At 36.3% G+C, this 22,803-nt stretch overlaps 1 protein-coding gene across 1 annotated transcript in view; it reads right to left on the bottom strand.

The window, feature by feature from the left end:
* LOC103771105 (pericentriolar material 1 protein-like) overlaps positions 1 to 22,045 on the bottom strand; it is a gene marked incomplete at its 3' end in the record, with an annotated part of 32,848 nt that extends 10,803 nt beyond the window's left edge. Inside the window, exons 1-22 of the mRNA XM_008938394.1 lie at positions 21,950 to 22,045; positions 21,130 to 21,375; positions 19,743 to 20,015; positions 15,201 to 15,378; positions 14,629 to 14,738; positions 13,996 to 14,212; positions 12,585 to 12,777; positions 12,107 to 12,283; positions 11,231 to 11,388; positions 10,800 to 11,014; positions 9,082 to 9,236; positions 8,871 to 9,000; positions 8,029 to 8,163; positions 6,637 to 6,827; positions 6,523 to 6,525; positions 5,898 to 6,095; positions 4,793 to 5,018; positions 4,524 to 4,669; positions 3,338 to 3,528; positions 2,011 to 2,203; positions 991 to 1,337; positions 310 to 468 (exon numbers count right to left, since the gene is read on the bottom strand). Of these exons, the coding sequence (XP_008936642.1) occupies positions 310 to 468; positions 991 to 1,337; positions 2,011 to 2,203; positions 3,338 to 3,528; positions 4,524 to 4,669; positions 4,793 to 5,018; positions 5,898 to 6,095; positions 6,523 to 6,525; positions 6,637 to 6,827; positions 8,029 to 8,163; positions 8,871 to 9,000; positions 9,082 to 9,236; positions 10,800 to 11,014; positions 11,231 to 11,388; positions 12,107 to 12,283; positions 12,585 to 12,777; positions 13,996 to 14,212; positions 14,629 to 14,738; positions 15,201 to 15,378; positions 19,743 to 20,015; positions 21,130 to 21,375; positions 21,950 to 22,045 (3,937 nt within the window). The remainder of the gene's footprint in view (positions 1 to 309; positions 469 to 990; positions 1,338 to 2,010; positions 2,204 to 3,337; positions 3,529 to 4,523; positions 4,670 to 4,792; positions 5,019 to 5,897; positions 6,096 to 6,522; positions 6,526 to 6,636; positions 6,828 to 8,028; positions 8,164 to 8,870; positions 9,001 to 9,081; positions 9,237 to 10,799; positions 11,015 to 11,230; positions 11,389 to 12,106; positions 12,284 to 12,584; positions 12,778 to 13,995; positions 14,213 to 14,628; positions 14,739 to 15,200; positions 15,379 to 19,742; positions 20,016 to 21,129; positions 21,376 to 21,949) is intronic.
* Between the last annotated feature and the right edge of the window lie 758 nt (positions 22,046 to 22,803).

The following is a 22,803-nucleotide window of genomic DNA, read 5'->3' as shown; positions in this document are numbered from 1 at the left end:
ACTCCAACAAACGGGTGAGGTTTCTGGCTGCCTCAGTTTGTTTTGCCAGGAACAGGTTTGTTTCTGAATTATTTTAATCATGTACCTAATCTACAGAAAACACCCAAAAGCAATCAGTACACAATTTTTTACACCCTTAAATGTTTACAGCATCCTTAGAAATTAAAAAGCCAAATCCACATGCTAAACATACAGTATTGTCTTCTTGTCATAATACGCTGCTTTTAACTAACACACCAGCAACCAAGTATGGAGATCCTTTACTCAGACAAGTCTACAAAATAATTACTGACATTCAGAAAGGAATACCTGAAGACATTTCTGTAGATCTACTGTATTTAATTATTTTTTCCAGTTGCTCCTGATTCCTTTTGCTGAACACTTTTGCGTGAACAACCTCTTCAGAGTGTCTGCTTTTATTGCTCTTGCAGGGTTCACACGCACTAGAAGCACTTGCACTTTCATAACCTAATAAGAGGCAATAAAAAGGACAACACCAAAAATACCTTATGAAATGGTCTGTTACTTTTAAAAATTAGTTCCAGGGCAATCTGAAAGATGCAAAACACCAGTGATGTTTTCTAGCCAAAAAGTTTCCTCCGTACACTGACGTCACACAGCAGCACTAAATCCCCAGTGACTGCACATGCTAGTACTGTTCCTCCCCTTCAGGGCTTTATGAAGCACACCGTTCAGCAAGTCAGCCAGTCTGAACATGAGGACAGATGAAGAGGGTGGTTATCTCCTGGTGACTTATTCCAAATTTTAGTGTATCTGCATCCACCACCCATTCAACTCATGATGTCCTCATCAGTTATGTTTAGCTACTGAAGTACTAAAAAACCTTATGTAGTTATGTTATGCAAAATGAATTCATGTATCAGTAGCTTACTTTTATTATTTTAAGTACCGCTTACAGAGAGCAAATTCTCTGAAACACATGATCCAAGCTGAGTTTGACACGGCATCTAAGATTACTTTACAACATACCAGTATTTTTACTTCTGCCTTTTAGCTGAGAAACACTCTTCCTCTTGGTCTTCAATTTGGGTGTTTTATCTTTTGATGCCAAGCTTGCTTGTGCTGATGCTTTTCTAGATTTAAATGTCTTTGTCACAGTAGTTGGGTCTACTGGATCAGGCATGCTACTAAAACTCTCCAAAGACTCTTCATCAAAGTCTCTTTTCCTGCTCATATCAGACTGATTTTTATGACCAGAAGCAATGTTTTGTACTGAAACAGGAAAACCTGATTTCAGCTGAGAGTGATCATCTTTTATCACTTCATGGCTACCATTAAGCCAAGTTGATCTTTTTTCCACTTCCTCTTCAGGTTGTCTTTGATTCTTTCTGTCAGAAAAAAAAGACAGACCACAATGTATCATAACCCAGTCTCTCAAGACAGAAGCAGTATGGACTACAAGGCAACCTGCTTTATCCATGATGCAAGTTATCTACACTAGTTCTTAGTTATCAACTGAACATTGAAAAAAAAAAATCTAGTGAGAAACCTTCCAAATGGAAAAGGGAAGACCTGTGAAGAAATTCACATTTATCACACATTTCAAACCTGAACATGCTTACGGATCTATCAGGGTGCTGAAATAGTACTATAGGACAAAACATTTCTTAAACCGACAATCACTACAACCTAATGTAGCACACAAAAAAAATGAATAACTAGAGAATATAACTTCAGTGAACGTCTAACAGCTCAGGTTCAAAAAGAGCCACAGAAACTGGATCTTCCTCAACTTACAAGATTTATCACAAAACCATGCCAACACTGTTTTACTTTAAAATATTCACAGAATGCTACACTGGTATACAGAAAAGCAGAATGCTTTCCTGGGAAAAAAAATTAAAAAAATTAAACTGGAAACTGCAAAAGTAAAGTTTATCTTGTAATTCTATTACAACAAATTCCCTAAAAGAATTATGAATTCCCACAGGCCCCAGAAGAGGAAGGAGAGAGCGAGGAAAAACAACTGATGGAGAGTTGCACTGTGACTTTGAGTACCTTTGTTTTTCTGCTCCATTAGAGGAACTGCTTTCAAAAGGTTTGGGGAATGCCATATACTCAGTTTTCCCAGAAGCACCCTGACCTACAGCATGTTGTTGCTGCTGCTGCTCACTGCCGCGTGGTGAAGTATTCGGTGCAAAATCTCCAAAAGCAGAAGGGAACACTGGATTACAGTTAATACCTACAAAGTAAACAAAAGTCAAACTTGAGACACATTTTGTGGCAACATGAAATTATAAAGCAAAAGTACAGTGGGGGAAGTAAGCAAAAACTGCTTTTGTCCTGAAAGATCACAACAATCAGAATTTATCTTAAATGCCGGTTCTGAACATTACTGGACAGTACACATGACACTACAATCCCATCAGTGGCGATATGAAGGTATTCGAGAAACCCCAAAAAAAGAGCTCCTACAAGTGAAAGTAAAGCCAACATAAGTTTCAAAAAAGGCAGAGTTCTGTCTGCATGAAGACTTCACCAGTACTTCTACTACCATCAAGTTGACAAGAAAACTCCAACGGTGCAAGTATTCATATGACTTCTTTGAAAATACTTATTTGAACCTCAGAATCTTTACAGTAGTGGCACATTGAACATAACTATTCTTCTCTGTAGGTTACATGCGATTTAAAATATATTTACAAACAGAAAACAGACTTAGGATCTTAAAGCTACAGCTTAAGTTTGTGTCTCTTTCCTGGTCCCCTGAAAAGGCTGAAGTATATTAAGACAGCTTTAACAGCTTCTAAGTATATAGTAAAATACCTACTTTTTTTCCCCCACTTCAACAGTAAAAGCAGGTTTGGTATGAGATTAGGATCACTGTATCCAACTCAACAGTTACTGTACACATCTGATGGGAACAAGAATTAGTAACATGCTCCACTTACAGGCTTAAGAGTGCCATCCAGAAGTTTGATGAAATAAAATAATTACCAAGTGTCACCTTCAAATTAGAGGTTCACCTGGAACACTAGTAGATTGCTGTAGGTATGTAAAAGGCTCAAACATTGCTTTTCACATGCTGAATGAAAAACATTTAAAATATCAAATTTATAGAGTGGGTATTTTCAACTATAACCAACTTCTTATTGAGAAAGCTTTGCTTTTCATACTGAAGTAAAAACATACAATTATTCAGCAACAAAATTTAACAAATTTCTGCTAGGATAACACATACAGATTGATGCAAGTACTGCCTAAGATCATTTCAATATGTCACAGTTTCAGCAAATTCCCATCAAGATCTCAATTACATGAAGGAACAGAAATTTCTGACATTTTTGTTACTTGTCACACCTGTAGTAATACTCACTTGGAGCAAAGGAAGAAAAATTAGTAAATCCTGGTACATTAAACAGGTTCATAGGTTGTGGATGAAAGCTGAACGGACAGAAAGCAGGAGATGGAGGTGGTGGTGCACTACTGCCTCTCTCCTTTCTTGATGGCTTCTCCTGACACTGTTCCTCTTGCTGCCACATAAGATCATTTAACATTTGTGTCAACCTTGAAAACAAATAAAAAAGCACTTGGGGAAAAAAAGAATGCTATAGGAAAGCTGTAAATTTATACTCAAGTAATTTGAGGTTCATATTATTTCACTTGCCCCATGCAACATATGTACAGAACTGCTCCATTTAGCCAGTGGGGGAAAAAAAAAGGGAAAAAACCCTCATATTTAAGCCTAAGCGACAAGACAGGAACCATTACAAAATGAACCATTCTGTACCAGTAGTTATGTTTACAGAAGTTAAACATCCTTGGAAGAACAGAAAAAACACGGCTAGATGATAAAAAGCATAGGCAAGCTGAAAAGGAAACTTAGCTAGAAACAACTGAAGTTGTTTTGAACTGAAACAAAATACAAAATATTTGCAGAGATGGCACCAAAACTACTTTCAAACATTGTACCAAAGGCCAGTACTATGCACCACTCCAACATAAAATAGATGAAGATCTTGAACTTTCATGCAGTGAATTAAAATAAGTCTTTTTAAGAGAGATCACTGTTCTGAAAGTAAAAGTAATACATCCAAAGAGATCTTAAGTAAGCATAAATTATGCCTAGCAACACTAAGAAAGGACAAAGAGCTTTTCCACCACTTTTCCATAACCACTAGAATCCAGTTTATCTTGCCAGACAGGCTAGCACAGACATAAAAGCATATTCAATGAAAGCAACTCTAACCCAAGTCTAAATATTGTTAGAATCTTTTAAAATCTTTTAAATCTAAACCTTTTAAGTCAATCTTTTTGGAAAAGATGCCAACTTTTGGATCTTTTCACTAAAGATTGCTCAAAAAGAACCATCTAAAAGGCAGGAAAACTGTGAAAAAGCCAATCAAAAATGCTGTATACAATTTCAAAAGCTTGTAATCAACTCAGAAGTTCAATAAGTTTCATATTTAACCACTAACTGTAACCTTTAGTTCACATGACCACGTTCTCTGTTACTGAAACGTTTCAAATTCTGCAGTCAAACACCGATACAATCAACAAACCTTTGGACATTATTCTGCTGCCAACTCAGCTGAGCGTAACACTGGTTTAATTGATGCATAATTAGATGTACTTGTGAAGACGCAACATTATTTGGCATCACACTGTAAGGGCCTGTGAGCAAAGCCTGCAGAAGACAAGAGAGGGTCTGTGGAAAGAAAATAAAATGACAGTCACCAATTTATCAAACCCAGAAGTTACTCCCGAGAAGATTTAGTGGGGAAAGAAAAAAAAAAAGTCAAGTCAAAACAGCAAAATAATCACTATCTACCTGCTGATCCTGCATCAAAGTTTGACAAATGCTGACACTAAATTCATGCTGTTTCTTCAGCTGATTGATCTGCTCTTGCCATTGTTCCTTTTCTTCCACGTAGGAAAGCTCAGACACCCACCGCACGTTTTCCTGACGTCGCACGCTCGTGTTCTGCTGCTGCCGCCTCGCTCTCGACGAGGGGCGGCAATTCCCGTCTGCCGAGGCAGGACGCCCACTCTTCCACCTGAGTGGGGAAAGAAAGGCAGAATGAGGGCAAAAAGGGGACATTCCAAGCAACTTCTTCTAATGACACTTGCATTATCCAAATTATTTTTCAGCTGTATGTCAACAACTCCAAGCTCCAATATTCTCCTAAACAAGTGGAAAATAATGGCCACTCAACTGACAACCACTGTCAGAAAATACTTGCTAGGGATGTTTCTGGATCCTGTTTTTAGTATCATCCACTACTGACATGTAACACATACTCAGATGAAAATTGAAGCCACCAACATAAAGCACTAAGAATAAGGAGATCCAGCCCTTGACTAGAAGCCTGCTATCTACTAAAACTATTTTGATATTAAACCCAGAGGATAACAATTAAGGGACAGACATTACTTCTAATACGGCATTTTCATTTAGTCACACATAACCTATCAAGGAAATCAATAAGGTAAGCAAGAGTTAAAAATATTCATATTAATTTTTAAAAATTTAGTAAGAAATCATTTTCAAAGCTGCAACAGCCAACAATTCAAAAGCAAAAATTTCGGAGTTTAATTTTCCAAATTACTTTTTTAGAAAAGGCTGATCAATATTGACAGCAAAAACCTCATATAAAAAAATTAAAAAAACATGGGAACAAAAGGAGCTACTGCAACACAACTGAAGAGCTCAATGACAGATATTTAACATGACTGAAAAGAGAAGAAACAATCAAATGAGTTATACACATTGCAGCTACAGGGGCTCAATGAAGCGCCACCATACAGCTCATCTCCTTTAACAAGCAGAAAGAAATTCCTCTTTTCTGTGAAAGCCACCTCGTAGCTAATGCAGTGCTGCTTCTGACCCTCCCAAATACACTCTGACAAGCACCAGAACAAGCAATGCCACTAACCGGTCCTTGTTGTCTTTAACAAAATATGCATTTTCTGGTATGTTGTTATTGGGATAAATAGAGAAGCTGTCATTCAAACTTGATGCATCTTCTTCCTCTTCCTCTGCATGACCAACTCCATCAGAGAGATAACTATCTTCATCTCCATTCTCTTCCTCTAGAGCACACTGGGTAGAGCCTCCCCAGGTAGCCACAGTCCTAGTGAACATTGGAGAAAAAAAACACAGAAAAGGGAGATATTTAGGAAGGGAAGAGTACTTTTCCTCTTAGTTTAGGACAAATTATTAAAACAATCTGTTGACAATTACAAGTCTATCTTCAATTGATGAGGCTGCATCAAAATTAATTTAAATATACCTCACCAATGTAAAATGAAAGTAGTATTCATCTGATACTGGAACAGTGAAGTGAAATTACTCATTTTTTAAAATTATTATTTTACTATTGTTATAAATGGCATAGAGATGAAGAAAAATTACTCTTGAGCATTTGGCATTTTTTACCTTCTCCTTTCCTTAAGAGACTTTTCACCGTTTCTGGAGCAGAGGAGACTAAATGTGTTGAGAAGACCCATAAAACTGACAAGCTGCCAACAGTCACTTTAGCATTCAAGAAGTTAATTTACTTACTACTCTATCATAACCACGTTCATTGTTCAGATGAAAACAGGCAACTGCCCCAAGACTGACATCTCACTGAACAGAATCACCGACTAACACAAAGCGATTCGTGTTCTTACTTTTCAGTCCTGCTCTGCTGTGGAGTACGCTGAACTTCTGACCCTTCACTTTGAACAGATGCAGCAACAGTAGACACTGTTTCTGCGAGCTCCCTCCTCCTCTGATGTTCAGCCATTAAAGCTTCCAGTTGCTTTCGCCTCTGCCGCAATTCTTCTCTTAAAATCTCATCTCTTCTCATCTCAGACCACAACTGTTTGCAGTAAAATGGAAGACATTAGAATATAAACAAAACAAATACAACCGGAACTAAAGCAGATTAAAATTCCAGTATTTGATCCTACACCGATACCTTTTTGTTTAAGTGTTATACTGTGACTGCCACATGTCACAGAAAGCTGCAAGATATATCCACTACTTAAAATTTATCACAAACACTGAAAAATCTAAGAAGGTAATTAAACATTATAGGAGAGAATTTAAGGAAAACAGTGCTTAGGGAAGCTATGCTCTACATCACTTAACATAATAGCATGACATACAAACACAATTGCATAAGTTAACTAGACAGGAAAACACAGACCTAGAGACAGACAAGTGACAAATGTTCTCAAGCCTGAAAACAACTGAATTAAGTGGTCCTGGAGGTATGATGTTTTCCAACAAAAATCCATGCATCTTTTGATACCTAACAACCCAGCCTGTTGGCAGAGTGTTAGCAACTGCATTAGCACATTCATTTTAGAGACAGCTTCTTTTTAGCAGGAAGAATACAGACCTTTCATTTAGTGGAAAGAGACAAGTTGTCCTATAATGCTTATTTGGAAGATTCTAAAGTTCTGAAATTACCTTACTGGAGAAGGAAAATTTGGCTTTTAATGACAACAGTACAGGCACTGCCCAATCAACCTCACCTAACCTGTTAAAGGATAATTTACAAGAATGCTGATGCAATTCACAGAGAAGGTCTTTTAAAAGAAGGTATTTTTCAGGTATTTGTTTTGGATGTTTAGTCTAGCCAGTAAATACTTTTCACAACATATCCCTCCGCAACCCAACAAGAGCTAGCATAACTTTCAGAAAGATGAAGTTACTATCTAGATCATTATTTAAGACATGAATTTTGAGGGAAAAGGGAAAGGAAGATGTATAGAAGCTGAATTAAGAATGCTGCCATCGTTTTCTACATGATGTACACCACAGGCAAGTCATCCATCAAATGTTCACAGTACAAATTCAAAATTCAGCCACATTAATACTTGTCAACAACTGTTATATTTGGGGAAAGGTCTCTTGCCAGTTCAGGTCAGTATTTACTTCCTTCCATAAATGAAGCAAAGAAGTTGACAACACACTTTGTTAAAATAGCTACTATTGCACTCTCCACACCAGGTACTTAAAACTACAGGCAAGTTAAACCTCTTTTAAGTCACAGAATATCAAGTATGAAATACCTCGTTGCCTACTGGTACAGAGTCATCAAATTGAAGGTAGGTCTTGCCAGCTGTGTTACACTCATTCATGGCCAGAGTGGAGGTTGCTGGTGAAGTCTGCCTGTTTGCTGAGCAGTTGCCCAGGCCAGACGATAACTGCAAGGCAAGACAAAATGGCAAAACACAGTAAAATAGCTTGCCAAAACTCACCTGCTGTTAAAAGCCAACACAGTTCAGGTTTTATGAGGCAGGAGAATTTGTATTCAATGAAAAGGGATTTTTGAGTCAAGGCTAAATACTCATTACAGAATTTAACCAGCAATCAAGACAACTTTGTTTTGTGTAATATGGTATCATACAACGCTATAGACGCACAGTATTGATAATTTACTGTTCAATTCACAGAAAAAGTTCATCTTCAAAGAGTGTGAGAAACAGCAATGTGCAGTTAAGTCTGAATACAACAAAGCATGGGTGATCCTTGCAAGACAATACTGTTCCAAAATACCAAACCCTGCAAGTGACTTAAGAGTGAAGATGCAGTGACTAGAAGGTATGGATAGACAAATTTCAGCCTAAAAGACAGAAGATGCTCTAACTTTGAAGACTTTACATCAAGGCTTTTGAGCACTACGCAAAATTAGGGCTTGATACAGCAATCACTGAGCAAGACCCTACAGTAGAATACAATAACTAGAGCTCTTCTCTAGGTTTAGAACTCTAGCTGCTTACAGTATTACAAGTGCTACCAATTTTAAGCTTTTTTTTCCCCCAATTTTTACAGTAAAAAAATGGTGTGAAATATATTTTATGCTTCACTGCTCAACAGCTTATGAAAGCAAAGAAAAAAACATTCTACTCACCTGAAGGTCAGGACAAGCCTTCTGTAGCACTTGGATTTTTTCTTGAATTTCCATCAGTTTTCTTCTTTCTTCTTGTAACTGCTTAAGCTCCTGTTGCTGCTGCTGAAGTTTAGCTTCATAAAACTTCTCTCTGTGTACATAAGTCATCCATATATTAGTTGGCAATAAGTTGCCTAAAGCATGACTCTACTAGTCTTTGACAAAGGCCTACCTTGCTTTTTCATTTAGTCCTGCATCTTTTTGAAACTTGTTGGTACTGGCTCGGATGTTGTTTGGTTGCTGCACCGTTTCTTCCATCTCACCCAAAACCAAGTCACCAATATTAGATGCATTTGCAATTGTTGCTTGAGGTTCTGAATCATCATCCTAAAAGGATACCAGAATGGCAGTCAGACTGTTTTCAGGTTGATACACAAAATGTAACAAGTTTAGTCTGTCAAACTAATTTTTCAAAACTGACAGTCTAAATAGCTTTATCTTAGTTCAACTAACAAACTGCAAGGCCATCATCTTCATGGCATCACAACTTTAAGATAAGTTAATGAGACAAAGTTATAAAGCTCACACCACTGATTCTGACTATAAAATGCAAGATAACTTGTCTCGTTCTGGATGCATATACCACTTGAATTGTATTTTATGTCTATGGCTGAGTGGATAGAAACACAAGTATGTCAAGAAACAGGGGGAAGCAAAAAGAAAAATAGAGGGCAGCTGAGGTGAACAAGCCTGCTTATTTACTGTAGTCATGAAGTCAAATATTACTATTAACAGCTTAAAACAAAACCAGAACTACTCTTGTAAGTTAAATCTAAAATATTTTAGAAACAGTCTTTCACATGGTTCTCCATTACACTTTTGGTTTCATAATTTCATAATTTTCAGTTATCAACTTAAAATATTAACGCTGTAGTCACTGTTTGTGTTGTTTTCAACATAACACAGAACCTGTTGAACAGGAGAGAGATCGTCAATGATTAAGTATGACACAGATGCACAGACCTGCAGTACCCTTACCAAGTACATACACATACAAGCCTTGTAAATATCAAGGAAAGACTGAAGACACCCTATTAATTAGATTATTAAGGAAGCTGTCGTATCATTCCTAATTCTGATTTATACCACTGTACAGTTAACATCTCTACAGTAACGATAAAAACAGTCTGGTCCAGATGCTGATAAGTTTGATAGTAGCACAGTCTTGAAATAATATAGCACCGATAATGTTGCTAGTGTAAAACATATGCTCTAGCTGAGACTGATTTTAGAGTTCTCCAATAAAGCTGCTACATTTCTGACACCGTATTTGTATTCAGAATGCAGACATTACATTAGATGGTGCTCAAATGTAAGTATTCTGCAGGGACATTAGGTACATTAAAATAAGTTTTTAATAAACATCACTAAATTAGCATGAGATATTCCAACTCATGGCTGGTCTTCAAGTTCTAAAACAAAAAACACCCCAACCAACCAACCTCAAAACCACTGCCCCAAACCAAAATACCGTAACTCAAACATGTTGCAACATCTGAAGATTTTAATTGAAAACAAGTAATTCTTCCTAATTGTGATGTTGCAAAATAATCTAAGAACCAAAACTTAAAACTGATGAATATTCATTTTGATCTTAAAAACAGATCAACATTATTTAAAAAGTATTAGACTTCTTGGTTCATATTTGGTAACCCAGTGTTAAGATTAAGCATTAAGGACATTCTTCTGTTAGGTTAGCATGCCTCAAAAATATTCCATATTTGAACTTCAGAAGTGTGACCTCTGACTTCAGAAAAATCAGTCTTTTTCCCAGCCTGAAAATGAGCATTTTCAATGTTAGCACACAGTGCTTTTCCCTATCAAAAGTTATACATTAAATGAAATCACAAATGCTACATTTTTATGCACAGATTTATATTTATAAAATACCTGCACCATAGCAGCAAGGTTTTGTAACTGTCTAAGTTTCTGTTTTGCAGCTATAAGCCTGTTGATCTTCTGCTCAAACTCAGCGTCTCCAGCAGCATCACCCATGCTGCTTCTGTGACTAGATATGGAATCTTCACTAACTCTATCTTCTTCCACTTCATCATCTTCACCTTGGGGTAGGTCAATGTCTTTGTCATCCCCTCTATTATGACAATCTGGAAATGGGGAAAGAAGGAAACAAAACAGTATCAAGAACATGTTTACTGAACTTCTGAAGTCCAACCTGATTACTGGACATTAAAAAAATATCAGCTTAATGACTTAGGCTCTTCAACATTTTGCTCATTAAACAACGTTCACCCAAAATTTTGTGTGGCTATCAGAATTATCTGCACTAAGACTTAGAATTATTAAAAGATTTCAGAACATACCTAGAGGAGAAGACATTTTTAGAGTCCTTATATTAGCAGCAGATCGGTTATTTATTTCACAGTTTGTATTAAGATGTCTTCCATCTCTGTTATTAGTTCCACACTGCACATTTGAGTTGCTATTTACTTCACTCCAACTACTGATTCCTTGAGGGTTTCTAGGGTACAATACATTACTCATGTTAACTTTTCAAAAGCTGCTATTGATGGAATTTTACTTCAGCCATTTTATTAACCAGCTTTTAGAGGAATGTGTCCTGACCCTTAAAAAAAATAATCAACCCCATATAAAATCAGTCCAAACTTTTGGAATATCTCAATATCTATCTCTCCAATAGATTCTTCTTTTTCAAGCAATCAGAAGCAGCAATTAATCACCCCTTGCTACACTAAAAGAGGCCTTCAAGGTGTATGTCTATATTATAAAACCTTTATATGATTCATAGCTAAATTAGTATTAATTTCCACATAGTGAAGATTCTTGAAGCACACAGCTGCCCTGTTAGACTATGGCTCTAAATGCCTCTCTAATCTCAAGTTTGTTTTTACTCCAATTCTCTAGTCTAGGCCTGTTAACTTCTAGTGGAATTCCATGCACATAATTCGGTGCTTAAACCCAAAATCTGCTTATCACAGATTTTGCAGCCTCTTGTAATGACTTTTGAAATGTCCAACATCAGCTACATTTGCTATAGAAATGAGTTACCAAGGACAAATTATTAACTAACTGTGTAAGAAAGCTACTTCAAATTAGAAATTTTGGGAAGTTAATGTAATCACAGAATTAAGTTACTCCTGGCTGACTGAAATAATGCATTGCTTCAGGAAATGCACAACAACTCCGCTATGATTTAGGATGACAACAAATATGACAACCTAATATTTGTAACAGGTTGTGGATCCTCATGTTCAGAATCACTTTCTGATTCTTCAGTTTCTTCCTCTCCCTTAGTGTTCTCGTTCACAGCATCTGTCATCATATCAGATGTTTGCTCATAGTAGTGAACTAACTCACGTAACTCATTCAGTCTCTTACGAACCTCATTTAGCTTCCTGAGGAGAAAAAAGAATATGCTTTGTCTTTTGTCATATTAATCAAACGTCTGTAGAGTTGAAGTGTGTATCTATATATAAATTAATAGTGCTATAAAGTTTCTTGTCCTTTCCATAGCTGTAAGAACATACCGCTTAAAGCTCTGAACTCATTTCACTACCTTGGACCACTTATGAAATAGTATAAAATACTAAATTAAGAAGATTAAAATATGAAATGGTTTCTTAACATGGAACATTAAGAAAGCAACACTCAAAATCACTAAAGCACATTATGAAAAAAAAATTAAAGAACTTTTACTGAAGCTTTTCTGTTGGATTGAGATTGTCATCCTCTTCACTCTCGTTCTGAGAGGGCATGGAATCAGGAGGACAGGGAGCCAGGCTGTTTGATTCACCATTGACAACAGTTACTATGCCTACAGGACCAGAGGCAGCCAATGTTGTACTTCTTTGGTCAATACTCCTTTGAGGAGAACCTGAAGTTGGAAAAACTACAGAAAAGACAGACAGCTCATAAGAACAACTTGCAAAAAGGAACATGCTTAACCAAATTATATAAAAATATTACGAACATACAACAAAACAGTGGTAAATAAATTATTTTCTTAGAAAATAAAAACCTTTTGTCTTAAGTGTCACAGCATGCAATGCCAACAGGCAGAGAGTAAGTACATTTTGTAAACAAGACCTCAGAATCTTTATCAAACTTGAGAAGTAGAAACTTTCACACTGTGCATCTGCCCACAGTTCTCTTAAGTGTCAATTTACAAGTGAATTGCTTTTTAAAAAAGTAATTAACATTTCAACATGATAAAAAGAAAAATACTATCAATTATTTCCCTCTGCTAAGCTCTTTTGCCCATATGCTGTAGAAAATAGATTTGAGATTTGAAGTTTTCTTTTTCCAGCTACATGAAATCAGATCCGAATATGTTCATATTTTATGCGTTAAGTAGGCTTAGATATGTGTATAGTAACATAACTATTAAACCAGTCTGCCCTTCTCCAGTAGCACGCTTCAAGTGCCTCATTTCTCCATGTTAACCAGAATGTGCTGTGATTACCCCTCAGAAGTTTCCACCTATAGGACAAACTTCACCAGTAAAAACATATTTCTAGAAATACAAAGCAAAAGTAACAAGTAGGCCCATATCAAGACTTCTAAGAAGAAAAAGCCATCTAAAGAACAGGCCAAAACTCTAGTGCATTCAAACAGATGACTTCCTCTGGTTAAATTCCTATAATCAAAGTCCCTGCAACTAGTGTGCAAGAAGAAAGTCTTTTGACAGGGGACAAGCAAACTCCATAACATCATAAAACTACTAACATTTGAAGTGCTGCGTACATAAATACAAATGTACTGTGATAAAAATACAGAAATTTCAAGTTCATACAGCACACTCCACAAGTCAGATGTGTCAAAAAGAGGCCTTGAAAAAAAAAATCTCACCATCACATCCTCACGTTAGGCAACTTTGATATTATAAACTGAAGTACTACTAGCCAAAACACTCATCATCACTAATTGTAGAGCTCTCCATTAAGCCAGAAACTTATACAGCACTAAAAACATTTATATAATATTGCCCAGCACTGCTTTATCACCTGCATGTCATTAACCAGTTGCTTGTTGAAAGACCATGTTACAAATATGCACATTTAAAAAGCTGTATTCTTGAAAAGATACAATTTTGGCTATATTTACTTACAGGAGGAGTTATTTAGCTGTTGGTCACGAAGCGTATGAAGTTCTCCCAACAGTTTGTCCATTTTTTGCTTTTTACCTTGCAACACTCGCATCTTGTTAAAAAGCTGTGCCTTCTCATCACAGAGCTGTTCAGACACTGAAGGGTTTCTGCTTTGTGAAATCTCTCTGGTAAGTGAAAGACTTTCTGCTTGCCTTCTGTTGTCTGGCACAGATTGTGTCTACAGAGAAATTTAGTTTTGTTCAGAGTACTATAAAAAAAGCCAAATAAATTTTAAGGAAAAAAAAAAGCCCTCTTACAGACTTGCTAGGTTCAATAATAGAACAAGGAACATTATAAAGGGAAACTGCTATACTGAAAACACTGTCATGATGTCCCAATTATAAATTAAAACATAATTATACTGCAATATAGAAACTACTTCCCTGGACCTTCATGGAAAACTGTGAGACAGAAAGCATAAATCAGTCAGCTAATAATTCTTAAGAACGCAAAGATGCTGAGCTTTCACATTTAGGGGAACTGTAATCCACTGGCAAATGCACACAAATAAGCAAGACAAATGTTTAACTGCACTGTTCAAAAGAGTAAGAACAGACAATGGCAGAACTTACACAGTGCAATCCAAGGACTGACCTGAGAATCATGAAGTTGGTTGTGAAAGCGCTGGATTAAGTCATTCAGTTCTTCATTCAGTTCTGAGGTAAGGCTTACTCCTGAAACACTACCTGTAGTCTCTGTTACAACTAGGAATGCAGAAGCAAGAAAAGATAGAGCCATGAAATAAAGGTCTCATGTCTCATGTGTGAAAATGTTTGGCTGAACAAGATCATCAATATACTGCACCTCTTAAAATACAGCCGTCTTTAATGTTGTGTCCTCCCCACCAACTTTTCTATTGAAAGATTACTTTCATTAAAGAAACACACTCATAAGCAAACTCAGCCCACTTGTGATGAAGCATACAAAAGGACTTTGTACATCTACTCTATGCTTTGCTAAAAAGGTCAGAGCAGAAGGAATCAGCCAAGCTGTCTCAGGTTGATGGAAACATTTTGCCACTCTGATTCACTCCTTCAAAGGCCTGATGCAATGATGGAGATGAGAGGCAGATTAAAAAAAGAGTTTAATGTATATTACATAATTCGAGCTTTAATCATTCAATCAGCATGCTAATGTGCTATCAAAGACACCACCATTCCACATACCAGAGTCATCCATGACAGCAATTGCTTGTTCTGCTTTATGCTGCAAAGCAAGAAGAGCTGCCTGTCTTCCTTGAAGAGCCTTCAGTTGCTCCTGCTGGTGTAGCATCCTTTTCAATAAATCATGCTGCTTCTTCAAGTTCTCCAACTCCTCTTTAGCTTCCTGTTGAGGATCTCTGGCCTGCATGTTATGGAAGAACATTACTGTAATCATGACAATTTATTTGTTCCGTACTAGTGACAGAACTGTCAAAACAAGCAGGACTTTGATTCTGTTAAAGAGCCTGGTTAGAGAAAAAGGTGAAAATGAAATGGCTTCACTTTTCCAGTAGTTCTTTTCAGTCTAAAAATTCTAGATATCCAACAGGGAGAAGCCTCCACCACCAAGAAACACATGCTTACTAATCCTAGGGGTTAAGTTTTCATTAGAAATACAGCCAGCCAGCCACCCTAATACGCATCCCCAGGACTAACCCAAGCACCCCTCTGTCTTTTGAATCATAAAAGAGGGCAATAAGGTATAAGACTGGTAAAGTTAAACAAGATAAGGCATAGTATATTAAAGCTTCATAGAACACAAAATCTAGATTGACTTCCTGGCCTAAAATCTTTAAATTTTCACCAAAACGTTTCGGGCAGTTATTCTTCTCTAGCCTATAAGGTGGTTCAGTTTTGTATACCGTATTTATGCCATAGATGCTAGAATAGACCACAGTCAGGTAAACCATTTTTTTTTTTCAAAACAAAACCATGCAAACTATCTCCTCTATACCGTATTTTCAAACACGTGGAAATAGATCTGAATGAATGCAACAATCCTGAGCTGTTAAAAAAATATTAAAACTGTATTATTTTCCTCATCCTAACCTAATTAAAATCTAGAGATTTGCCTCAAAACTCATTCATTTTATATAATAAAATATTATAATGAAACATCCACAGTTAAGATTCTGTTCCTCTTTGAATCTGGATTATTGCACTATGCAGATGAACCCACAGGAAAATCTGCCTCCTTTTTCTTAGGAGTCGACAAGTCTTTAAAAAGAACATTACTAACTTAAAAGCATCATCATCTCTCCACATAGTGCTGAGTTCCTGAAGTACAAAATTCTCTCAGCCCAAAAATTCTGTAACAAATGTCACAATAGAAGCAGGCATCTTATTAACTAGTCCTGGATACCAGGGAACGCTCAAGTTTGAAGAGGAGACAGGAGAACACATCCAGAATTCTAAATTTTCTCCAAGTGTCACTAAAACACGCACTGCAACTGGCACTGATTATTCATGTTAAAATTTCATCTTAAATATAAAAAGCACAGTAGAGACAAAACAGAGTATACAATGAAATCAACACAGGAAGGGATGAGGGGAAGAAGGGGGCTTTGTCTCATTCTTGCTCACCTATTAAATAATCTAGGCTTTATCTAAAGTACCAGATTTGCCTGAACTCATTAAAATCACAATTTTTTCAAGCTTAGTTCTGCATTTAGGCTAATAAGCTTGACAAAACATTTAAGCATTTTGTTATAGGAACAGATATTTAAACTTAAGACTTTTTTTTAAAATCAGAGTAAGAGACAAAGCCATAGAATAGCTGGTAACAAATACAAAAGAAGTTTTAGGCTAAGTCCTCTAGTCTCCCCCCTTCCAACCAAATATTCACATAAACAGCTACAGAAAAATGTTTGTGGAACAAGTTACAGCTACCATTCTGTAATTTACTTTCTCTAAATGGTATTAGTTTCAATTTGCATTGGCAGAGTATTGCTATAAATATGACAAGTGCTTGAAAGTCACATTTACAACGTATTTTCCCAGAAAGAAAACACCAGAAGTTGAAGGATCATCTACATCAAGTCAGCATGTCTGCTATACAGTTACATGCAGTACTTCGTCAACATTAACACTTTCAAAGAGAATGCTGTCAAACATCTCTATTAAAAGAAAAAAATCCTATGCAAAGAAGATTCACTCAATGAAAAGACAGGTAGATACAGGTAAGAAAGCCAAATAGGAATGCTCATGGTAAGTGGCAAATACATTTGAAGCAGTTAATAAGAGAAAAATATCAGCATGTGTAAACCTTATTTGAAGCTAAAATAATATTTTGAAGTGTACCTTTGAAGGTAATCCATGTCCTTGGCTATTAATCCTACAAGGCCAGATTTCCCTGTCTTTCAGAGCAGCTCTGTCATTTTTCCCTTTAGGGCTTGCTGTAACATCAATGTCTGTAACCTGTTCTTGTGAAGCTGAATTCCCTAGTTTGTCCTCAATGCAGGGCCGAATGCTCAAACTAAAAGATACCTCCTTTATTAAATAGTTTAATATGTTAGATTTTGAACATATGCTCCAACTTAGCTTTATTTTAAAGTTACAAACATACCCACTTGTATCTTGTCAAACAAGAAAAACTAACATCAAATAAAATCTACTAAAAAGCAAAGATTCTTTTAGCAATTATTAGAATTTTCATAATAATAACACTCCATATAGCAACCAACCTTACAAGACTATAAGAGTTCATTCTGCACATAATATATTCAAGCTGCGTGTAAAGACAAATTCAATACACAATGAAGAGCCAAACATAAAACTAAACTCTATTTTGCAAAGGTAAGAAAAATGCAAGTTTACATGCCTACTTTTCAAGAAGTATACTGATATTTTTTCTACATTTTTCAATTTCTTTTTTAAGTTAAAAGTACATCTTTCTTGTAAAGAAACAAAATAATAAACAAGGACAGAAAGAGTTCTTGCAAAGCTAAAACTAATTACAAAAGTTTTCCTAATGTTTTAACTGCTGTTTTACTTCCAAGCATGTAAATTCTCCTTATCTGTATGACCAACATTCCATATACTAACTGGCCAAAGGAATACTAGCTCTTTAATACTCTTCCTCGGTATAGCAATGTTGGAAGATGTAAAAATGTAAGTTGTTATAAAAACTTCTGTATAAAAAGCTTTTGTATCTACCATAAAAATTGTTTACTACATTAATACAAAAATTTTATAAACAGAAAGGGAGACTGCGTATCTCAGGACTAAATCCAGAACACATTTTCTGAAAGGTGCTCGTCTCTCCAAAAAACGATAGGAACTTTTGTTAGTTCAATACTTCTACCATATCACTAGAAGGATGCTTGGGCAACAACCACTAATGACTCATTTCCAACACACTCCTTACTCAACATGAGAAAGCTTTCTCTCCTAATAGAAAGAAACTTAGAGATGCAAAATTGTATAGAAAACTGCTCCTACCTCCATCAGTTCAGTGCATGCTCTGCCAGAGTAAACATTTAATCCTTCATTCTACTTTGAATAAAGTTTTAAAAAACTCATCAAGATATACTGTTGCTGTGACAGAATCATTAATTTCTTTTCCCCCATACAAGAAGAAAAAATATCCATACATGCACGAACACCTCCTGAACAGAGTGTCTGGGAATCTACTACTTTTTAATTAAACTGCAGATTATGACTCTATGATAACAATCATGACAAAACCAAAACAAAGTCTTAATTTCCAGCACCTTAATTACTAAAAGGCAGCTTACCGTGGTATCTGAAGCCTCAGACTGCACATCAATGTTTAGCGATGTGCTCTCACCTACAGAACCAGATCCCACAGCTGAATCTACAGTCCGAACATCATCCTCCTCATTTTCTCTAGCCTGAAATATTTCATTGGCATAAATCAAAAGCTATATAAGGGGGCAGTAAAAATTAACTACGGAAGGTACTAGGTATCAAAGCCAACACCCCCAGCAGCACCATCAAAACTCCTAAATAAAGCTTACAGTGCATAAACAAATACATTATGTTCTCAAACTTACAAGCATCTTTTGCAAAAATTTCAGATAGGATTTCTCCTGCTCTTTAAGGTGATCTATAAGATGTGATAAACGCTCAACATTGGCCGATCTTTCATTTTTCTCTACAAGATCATCCCGCATGGAGCTGGCCTTAGCAATATAGTCCCGAATTTGAACTAGTCTGCTCACAATCTGTAAAGACACTACAGTTACTGAATGCATTCAGCTACAGCTTTAACGTATTTAATGCACAAGACATAGCGACAGCAATAGCAAAGGAGTCATTAAAGGGTTAGGACACTAGCTCTTTCAATCCTACAAGCACAATTCTGCAAATGAGTCAAAGTCAACAGCTTTTCTAAGGATAGATTTATGCACACATGAACTTGCGAGGCTGAAGCACATGGCTTCTTGTCGATGGGCTAAAACAGAACTGAGCTGATTAATATCTGGAAGTATTAAACTGCAAGAGTATTTTCTGGAACTGCGCAGAAGCGAACAAACCTCCAAGATGAAAATTAATACTGCACCTGTCAGCAGACTTCTGAAGAAAACGACCAAGTTTGGTCTCACATTTTCCTCAAGTTGCCTTTTAGAACAGTAGGAAGATAGGCATTTCCAATAAGGATTTAAGTTATACTTTTTGGAAATTTAGAAAGATGCACTGAAAACGAGTAAGGTAATTAAAACCCAAGAGTCAATATTCTGTAGACTTTATAGGCTACATAAATACCTGGCTACTATCCATAGCTGGTTCTCCCCTTCCATCTTCTTGAACAGAGACTTGACAATTTTGCAAGAAATCCTTGCTTAGAGCAGCTCCAAACAACTCTTTACATTGCACTGACACCCCACTTTCCTTTTTCTGGGAACCTGAGGCAGGATCTTTGCTTTTGTTAGTGTTTATCTGCAGTGACAGGAAGTTGAATGGTTTTTTGTTTTCATTAAGTTGACGTTTGTTGTTAGCAGCCGTTGCCCGGCCTTGAGAATCACTTCCAATACTTCTCTATAAACAAAGAAAAGAACAATTGCTTTATTTTTTTTCCTCCAATGTATTCTCAATGCTGACTAGCTTCACTTGATTACCAGTTCTTCAGTATTACTAGATTGATTCTGAAGTTACCTTATGAGTTACCAACTAGCCAAAAGCTAGCTAAAGACAGTGTCATTGATTTTTGCTATACAGTTTCCAGAAGCAAACCCACCCACCCACAACAGCTGAGAAGCAAAAGCAATCTGCAGTTCCTCAGAGCTTATTTCCTCATCCTTGCTGTGGCCTCACCTTTACTGCAGTGAAAGGCATCCTACTTCTCCAGGTACATTTGAGAAAAACAATAATAAAAAAGCAACATATACACTTCCACTTCATAATTCCAGCTTTTCTTTAGAACCTTCTGAACAGCGAGGTGTTGCCATAATATACATTTGGGGAGGAAGTTATGCCCAGTCTTTATATTCTAAGACAAAGCAATCAATCATATTTTAAAGAATCTTCACTATGCAAAAAAGTTAACAACAACCTTCTACAAAGATTAACAAGCCTCTGTTCTGAAACTGTTAGCACAAATTTATGCTTTGTTACCAAAGAATTAATCCCTCATACTTTTCATTGTTTTGGACAAGCAAAGAATGTATGTGCCATATTTCCAAAGAAGCAGTTATGGCTCAAGAATTCATGCCACATGTTCCTCTACATTCCACTGAGCAGCAAATTTTAATGCTGCTCTTCTGCTTAATCCACAAGGATAACAATGTTCAAAATCACTAACTGGCACTTCAAGAACAGACTTTCAAAATAAGATGACATATTTTAGCAGATTGGCAGATGAGTATGGTGAGCAAGAAATACTGATTTGAGGACACAGGAATTTGTTAATAATTGAGAGGAAAAAAGTGAAGACAACTAGCATACTCTCAAAGGAAAACCACGGTCCTGAAGTTTCCATCATTTTCTCAAGGTCAAAACCAGAATTTTGTCTCCCATGGTGCCTATAAGCTACTTTTTTTTTTTTAACCTTAACTACTTACAAAAACTTCCTTTATTCAACTCTTAAGTTTTAAGAGATAGTTGAATAAATTTCATAGTCACATTTACAGTGGGATCTAGTATTCACACAAACCTGATCCAGATCACTGAAGTTTATTCTTTGTTTAAGCCTTTCTAGTTCAGCCTGCTCTGGAACAGACATCTGGGTCATGTATCGAGCGTGAGGAAAACTATGCGGAGTTCTGGTCTTCCGTCGTCCCATTCCAGGTGAGGATTCTGGAGATATATCATTAGTAAGCCTCGTTTCAGGTTCCCCACCAAGCTTTTTCTTGTTTTTTTCTGAGGATCTGTTTGCTTTCTTCTGTTGACTTCCCCAGTCCTTAAGGGGAAGGAAAAGAAAGGGAAAAAAAAAAGCCCTATTTGTTATCCGTACGGATAAAAAGTAAATGTTTTAATCCAGTTAAAGAGTTTACTTCCATTTTAGAAGTAAAAATAAAAAGCGATATCAAAATACGCATTAAGTTTTCAGACCAAATGTCACATTACAAAGTATAACTTTCTCCACTGCATAAATTAAAAAGTAGCTTGTCAGGAAATTTTAAACCCATTTCATCCAACCATACATTAAATTTCAAATGAAGCAAAAATTTTATCTTTTCTTCTTTGCTGAAGACTCTTCAGCAGTTTAGAACTTTTTTTTTTTATTTTCATGATCCAACTAGCTATTTACCCAAACCACTTCCCACAAACATATCTACAGACTTCATAACCTCTGAATTACACTTGATGTTTACTTACATCTACCCCAATTATTTTTATTTGTTTTCCAGATACTTGCATGTAAAGCTGTATGGGCAAGGCTTAGGGGTTTACAGTGTTACCTGCCCCTAACAAAATCTACCTGGTAAGTTTCACTCCACCAAATGGCAACCAAAGGATAAGATTAATTATACCGTGTTGTTCAGACGGTCATCAAGGCTCTCATTGCTCCAGCTAGGCAAGTCCTGATCATTCATGCCTTCCTCAAAGGGACCACCTCCTGTTGCCATGACAAGGAATCAATAAAAAGAATCTAAAAGAAAGTTGAAAGAAATGTGCTGTGTTAAAATTATTTATGCAGACTATTTTAAAGATTCATAACCTGAGATGCCAACTACATATTCACTATAAAATGCAAACATAAGGCTGTTTTAGGAAACTAAACCCCCTCTTTACTAAATCGTGTGACTAAAAATGTGAGAACAGAGATACTGGCATTACAGAATAAATGAAAAATAGCTGTGGGGGGTATTTTTGTTTGCATTTTTGTTTGTTTGTTTTGGTTTTGGTTTTTTTTCTCTTTACTTTAAATCCCTGCTCTTAGAAATATTTTTGTTTTGGAGGATCTCAGTTTTCCTCAATGTAAAACACACTAAGAATGTGCACCTATTACAGTGGTTGGAAAGACTGCTTTGGGATTCATAAAGCCTGCACTTTCAGGTCCAGGGTGATGTCCGTCTGATACAATAAGCAACTTCAGAAACCTAGTATGCCAAACTTTCTCATTTATTTCAATACTAAAATGCTGACAGCATCGCACTTGATACAACTCACAGAAAACAGACATCAATTAAAGGACTTTTACTTTCTTTACTACAGGTTAAATAACTTAAGCAGTGAATGTCATGCCACTTACATTACAGCTTCTAGCAAATCAAAGTAATTTGGGTTTCTTAGAGCTTTGCTGCTCTCAAATAGTGTGATTCTGTGCTGTATAAAGCAATCTCTAAATTAAATGTTTTCATTTTCACTTCTACTTTTGGCATTA

This window comes from Merops nubicus, unplaced genomic scaffold (genome assembly GCF_000691845.1).
Source record: "Merops nubicus isolate BGI_N331 unplaced genomic scaffold, ASM69184v1 scaffold20064, whole genome shotgun sequence".
Lineage (NCBI taxonomy): Eukaryota > Metazoa > Chordata > Aves > Coraciiformes > Meropidae > Merops > Merops nubicus.
Note: the sequence above shows the minus strand (reverse complement) of the source record. Positions and strands in the feature narration are given on the sequence as shown.